The sequence below is a fragment of the Microtus ochrogaster genome, chromosome 24, assembly GCF_000317375.1.
Source record: "Microtus ochrogaster isolate Prairie Vole_2 chromosome 24, MicOch1.0, whole genome shotgun sequence".
Classification (NCBI taxonomy): domain Eukaryota; kingdom Metazoa; phylum Chordata; class Mammalia; order Rodentia; family Cricetidae; genus Microtus; species Microtus ochrogaster.
Genome location: NC_022024.1, coordinates 32,645,181 through 32,651,534, shown reverse-complemented (window position 1 = coordinate 32,651,534; position 6,354 = coordinate 32,645,181). Strand labels below are relative to the sequence as shown.

The 6,354-nt window shown below is 46.2% G+C and overlaps 1 protein-coding gene across 1 annotated transcript in view; it reads right to left on the bottom strand.

Moving 5' to 3' along the window:
• Spic (Spi-C transcription factor) overlaps positions 1 to 6,354 on the bottom strand; it is a 42,096-nt gene that overhangs the window by 7,712 nt on the left and 28,030 nt on the right. The window contains exon 5 of the mRNA XM_005358278.1: positions 4,580 to 4,660. Within this exon, the coding sequence (XP_005358335.1) occupies positions 4,580 to 4,660 (81 nt within the window). The remainder of the gene's footprint in view (positions 1 to 4,579; positions 4,661 to 6,354) is intronic.

The window sequence follows — 6,354 nt, the reverse complement described above, 5'->3', positions numbered from 1 at the left end:
ATACAATATTCTTTCTATGTATATGCCTGCAGGCCAGAGGAGGGCGCCAGATCTCATTACAGATGGTTGTGAGCCACCATGTGGGGGGTAGCTGGGAATTGAACTCAGGACCTTTGGAAGAGCAGGCAATGCTCTTAACCTCTGAGCCATCTCTCCAGCCCAGGGAGCAAATTTTCTCTCCACAAGATTTCCTACAAGTGCTTCACTTTTCTGTCATTACACTAGCGTGTATTGTGTGTGTGAACATGTATGCGTGTCTACTCATGCATGCTTGGGTTGATGCTAAGCATCTCCCCTCCGCCATTCTTCACCTTACACACTGAAGCAGGACCTCACATTGGAGCCCCAGAACTTGCTGACTGTGTCAAGCTGGCCAGTTTGTGCTGACTCATCCTGCAAGTGCTGGGGTTACCAGGAAGCCACTGCACCCAGGCCAACTGCCCTAGTCTGATTTCTATTGCTGTGATAAAATGCCGTGACAGGAAAGGGTTCTGCTGTGTCACTGTCCATCACTGAGGGGTGTCAGGGCAGGGACTCGAGGCAGGCACTAAAGCAGAGGCTGAGAAGTGCTGTGTACTACCTTGCTCGGCCTGCTTTCTTACACAACTCAGGATCACCTGCCTAGGGGTGGCACTACCCAAAGGTCAGGGGCCTCCTAGCAATCATTTAGGAAAGTGCTCCACGGCGGTGGTGGCGCACTCCTTCAGTCCCAGCGCTTGGGAGGTAGAGGCAGGCAAGATCTGAGTTCGAGGCCAGCCTGGTCTACAGAGCAATTTCCCGGACAGCCAAAGCTAAACAGAGAAATCCTGTCTCAAAAAAAACAAAAGAAAGGGGGCTGGAGAGATGGCTCAGTGGTTAAGAGCATTGCCTGCTCTTCCAAAGGTCCTGAGTTCAATTCCCAGCAACCACAACCATCTGTAATGAGGTCTGGCGCCCTCTTCTGGCCTGCAGGCATACAAGCAGACAGAATATTGTATAATAAATAAATAACAAAACAAAAGGAAGGGAGAGAGAGAGAGAGAGAGAGAGAGAGAAAGAAAGAAAATGAAGAAACGCACCAACTAACTAACTAGCACGTCAGTATTTGAAGTTCTGGTGACCCAAGCGCTGGTCCTCCTGTTCACAGTGCAAGCAGATTTCCCTGCAGAGCTCAGCTCAGCTCAGCATCCTAGATGCCCTGCTCTGTGGAAAGAGCTAAGGTGGTCACCTTCACTGCTTAACTGACGGAGAACACAGAAGAACTGGAACATACTGCAGAATCCCAAGCATTTTTTGTTGTTGTTGTTTTGTTTTTGTTTTTTCGAGACAGGGTTTCTCTGTGGTTTTGGAGCCTGTCCTGGAACTAGCTCTGTAGACCAGGCTGGTCTCAAACTCACAGAGATCCGCCTGCCTCTGCCTCCCAAGTGCTGGGGATTAAAGCGTGCGCCACCACCGCCCGACAATCCCAAGTATTTAAATACTTCCAAAGCTACAGAGAAACCCTGTCCAAAAACCAAACCAAACAAACAAAAGCAATTACTTAAATTCTTTTTTTTTTGTTTTTGTTTTTGTTTTTCGAGACAGGAGTCCTCTGTAGCTTTGGAGCCTGTCCTAGAACTAGCTCTGTAGACCAGGCTGGTCTCGAACTCACAGAGATCCACTTGCCTCTGCCTCCCGAGTGCTGGGATTAAAGGCGTGCGCCACCATCGCCCGGCATTTTTTTTTTTTTGGTTAAATTCTTAAATATTTAAATAAACCTGGGCTTGGAGGGGCAAACCTGTCTCCCTACTGTAATCCTAGCACTCAGAAAGCTAAATCAGGATGACTAGCTCAATTTGGAGTTTGTTGCCAGCCTGGGCTATGAGAGACCATCTAAACTCACCCCTAAATGCTTTCCATTTAAAAATTTGAAATTCAATTTTTTTTTACCTTAACAACACCCCTCCCCCTTTTTTTCTTTAGAAAAGAAATAGACCTCTTTGCCTTGAGATCATCTATTGGGCCAGCACAACAGCCCGTGTAGAATGCCCATGCTTAGAAGCCAGAGGACATTGGCTTCTGGGGTTAAGTTGTGATTTTTTTTTTTTTTGGCCTCGAGAATTCCCCAAAACCCCGGTTGTCAGATGAATGCCTCAAGTGCTCCCTACTTGCGTGATTTGCCAAATGGAGTAACAGGCACAGAAGATAAAGGTGTGGCAATCTGGCACAGGGTTTCTCTGTGGTGTAGCCTTGGCTGTCAGGAGCTCACTCTCTAGACCAGGCTGGCCTTGATCTCAGAGATCTGCCTGCCTCTGCCTCCCAAGGGCTGAAATTAAAGGCATGTGCCACCACAGCCTAGCAATGTTTTAACTTAATGCCGATATAATAACAATTCAATAGCAAGTAATACAGCGAGGTCATCGCACAACACTTTATCTTGGTATCAAGTCACTTAAAAGAAAACGAAAGGCCAAGTGGTGGTTGGTGGCATACACGGCACGCCTTCAATCCCAGCACTCAGGAGGCAGAGAGGCAGGGAGATCTCTGTGAGTTCAAGCCCAGCCTGGTCTACAGAGTGAGCTCCAGGAGAGCCAAGGATACCCAGAGAAATCCTGACTCAAAAAAACCGAAAAAGAAAGAAAACATAAGAACATTCATAAATCCAGTCTGGGCTATTAATCAGTTTTAGTGGTCTGTCTGTTTGCTCTTTTGTGACAGTGGCTATGAAGCCTGGGCTAGCCTCACATCACTCTGTAATCCAGAGTCTTCAACAGGAACCTTAAACCTAAGTCAGTCCTGTCCGCCCCAAATAGATTTTAGCCATACACTAACCCATCCACCAAATGAATGTTATCAGTATTAGATATTTTTAAAAAGCCATCCATGACTTTCGACAATCATGACCTCACTCATCAGTGCTAACGCTCGCTGTATTTTGAACTAAATATTCAGAGGTGCCTGGAGTAGAAGAAACAGGCTCTACTCTAAGCCTCCAAAGCAAGGTTTCTGTGGGCGGTAAGTAAAGGAGCTTAAGCGGTTGCGCTGAAGTTGTGCGTTGAAGATGCAGTTTCTGGGGCTGGATCCGGATCCCCTCAAGCTTGGGTTTCCATTGCCAGAGCCAACGCCTGTCACAAATAGCGAACACAAAGGAAAGAAGAAAAAGAAAGAAAGAAAGAAGAAGAAGAAGAAGAAGAAGAAGAAGAAGAAGAAGAAGAAGAAGAAGAAGAAGAAGAAGAAGAAGAAGAAGAAGAAGAGCTTTACAAGTCACAGAACTATAGCAGGCACCTTAGTGGCTCAATACTTCTTGCAACTAAAAAGACAAGAAGACAATTGCGCACGAAACACTCCTCCGAAGGAGAAACCGCAGCAGTTAATACAAAGGGCTTGGAGACACGTAAGCTGAGCACTCACCCGAAAGACACGCTTCCACCCGTCATGAAGTTGCGACCCAATCATTAATGACACAATCAAGAACACACTGGCAGAGTCGCAATAAATACTTAGTTTTAAGGAAGTGCTGCAAAGGGGATTTTTTTTAAAAGGTACAGTGCCCACATAATTCCATTTCTTGGTGTGGCCAGTAAGATGTCAGGGGCTATTATTTTGAAAGGACATGCAATAGCTTGCATTCTCTGGGTCCAAGCATTAGAATCAAACTCAAGTCGCTCCCCCTCCCACAAGCTCCCACCCCCATCCCCATTCAACTTCTCTGTTCTGCTTAGCCTATCCAGAAACCTCTGACCTATATCTCTCATCCCCTCCGCTTTAAAAAAAAAAAAATGTATCTTCATCCCAGTTTGGGACTTCATGATCTCTTCTCTAGACTGAAGAGCCTGCCCTGGCCTCTCCTAATGTACCTCCCCAAGCTAAGCCCCAGGAGCCCTGAGCCTTCATTGCATCCTCCCCTTAAGACTTAAAGCCCCAGCCCCAGCTTTTCCTGACCGGCCTAAGCCTTAGTTCCCACAGTTCGTCCAAGAGCGGGGTAAAATCTGGCAAAGACACTCATTGCCAGGCCTGATGATCTGAATTCTATACCAGAACCAGAATGGGACTCCTCACACTTAACCAGCACTCAGTAAGCAGAGGCAGGAGGATCACCGGAAGTTTAAGAACAGCTGTGGCTACATTACAAGACCCTGTCTGAAAAAGCAAAGTCGTAGGCTGCAAATGCAGAGATAGCTCAGAAGTTAAATACATCGGCTGCTTTCCCGGCAGACTCCTAGTACCTACATGGCCACACACAATCTGATACCATCCTCTGGTACCTACAGGGCTGCACACAATCCGATACCTCTGATCTCTGCAGGCACCAAATATTTCAGGGCTGCAGACATGCACACAGGCAAAGCAGAAACACATAGAAAATAATGTGTTGTTGGGGAATGATGAAGGAGAAGCATCTAGAAATCTAGGCAGTTCTCAGCACTGAGATCACCCAAAGGTCACCTAAATAGTGAGCGTCTCTGGATGACCACTCCAGATAACCATTCCTCAGACACCACAACCCCTGATGCAGGGGAATTCTCTCCTTAACCTGAATGTTAAGAATGGCTTTTGGTGGCTCTGATGGAAATTTGGTGGGTGATCCACGTCTCGCTTCCCACACCTACGATTCTCGTACCTGTTCAACACCTCCACCGATAGCAGACAAAACAGAAACGGTACCAGGCTCCTCCTCACAGAAGGCTTTGAGAGCAATCATCTGAGCAACCAGCACAGGAACTTCTTATAAGCTATCCCATTTGGCCGGGGGCTATGGAGGTGGAGCGCAAATCCAAACAAATTCTCAGTAAATCTCGTGGGTGTGTGCACCTTCACCATGTACCTTTGATATGGAACCTGTTCTTGTACGAGATGGTTTGTGATGCAGATACAACAAACAGCTTCTCTTCTCAAATGCAGACCAAAAATAGTAACAAAAAATAGAAGCCTGTCCTGGAGCTAGCTCTCGTAGACCAGTGTGGCTTCAAGCTCACAGAGTTCAGCCTGCCTCTGCCTCCCGAGTGCTGGGATTAAAGGCGTGCGCCACCACTGCCCAGGCTTTATATGTTTCTTGTGCTTTTTTTTTTGTTGTTGTTCTTTTCTTTTTTCCAATGCCTCTTCTTTCTTTTTCTTTCTTTCTTCCTTTCTTTCTTTCTTTCTTTCTTTCTTTCTTTCTTTCTTTCTCTTTCTTTCTTTTTTTCTTTGTTGTAATGTGTAGCCCAGGCTGGCCTTGAATTCATGACGCTCCTGCCTCTGCGTCCTTCAGCAAATCCTACCAGCTTGTGCCACCACAACTGACCCAATGCCTGTTTTCTAATGAGAGAGAACATGAAAGTGTGTGGATTTGGGTGGGAAGGGAGTTGGGGAGAATATAGGAGGATTTGGGGGCGAGAAAAGCAGGTAATCAGAATTATACTGTATGAAAAAAATCTATTTTCAATTAAAAATAATGAAATATTTCTTTTTTATTTTTGTTTGTTTTTTTTTGTTCTTTGAGACAGGGTTTCTCTGTAGCTTTGGAGCCTGTCCTAGAACTCACTCTGTAGGTCAGGCTAGCCTCGAACTCACAGAGATCCACCTGCCTCTGCCTCCCGAGTGCTGGGTTTAAAGGCGTGTGCCACCACTACCCAGAGAAATAAATATTCTCTAAATCTCACTGAAAGAAAGAAAAGCAAAAGAAATGCCTATCTGGTGCTCTGTGGGTCTAAAGTCCTGGACGGTTTCAACAGCTAGATAAGGCAATGTAATAATCCTTTTAGGGATTAGTAGATAGATACATCAAAGAGTTTATTCTTCAAAACCAGTGGTGGTGGCACATGCCTTAAATCCCAGTACTTGGGAGGCAGAGGCAGGCGGATCTCTGTGAGATTGGGGTTTATCTGGTCTACAGAGTGAGCTCCAGGACGGCCAGGGTTTCAGAGAGAAAACAAATCTCAAAAAACCAGAAACAGCAAAATCTTTAATTTGCTATTAATTTGTTTATTTTTCTAGCCCCATCCGTTTCTCCTCTCTCTGTCCTCTCTGCCCAGTTCATCTCGCTAACCTCCCCTTCCCTTCTCTTCAGAAAAGGGCAAATCTCCCATGCATATCAGCCAGCCACGGCACATCGACTAGGTACCTCCTCTCCTATGAAGGCTGACCTAGGGAGCCCAGAAGGACAAAAGGGTCCCAAAAGCAGAGTCATTGACAGCGCTGTTCCCACTGTTAGGAGTCCCACAAGAAGACCAAGCTACCTACACAACTGTGACATATAAGGAGAGGGCCTAAGTAAGTTCCGTTCAGGCGCTCCCTCTAGTTGGTGGATTAGCGCCTGTGAGTTCCTATGAGTACAGTGAGTACAGGTTAGTTGATTCTGTTTCCTTCCTTCCTTCCTTCCTTCCTTCCTTCCTTCCTTCCTTCCTTCCTTCCTTCCTT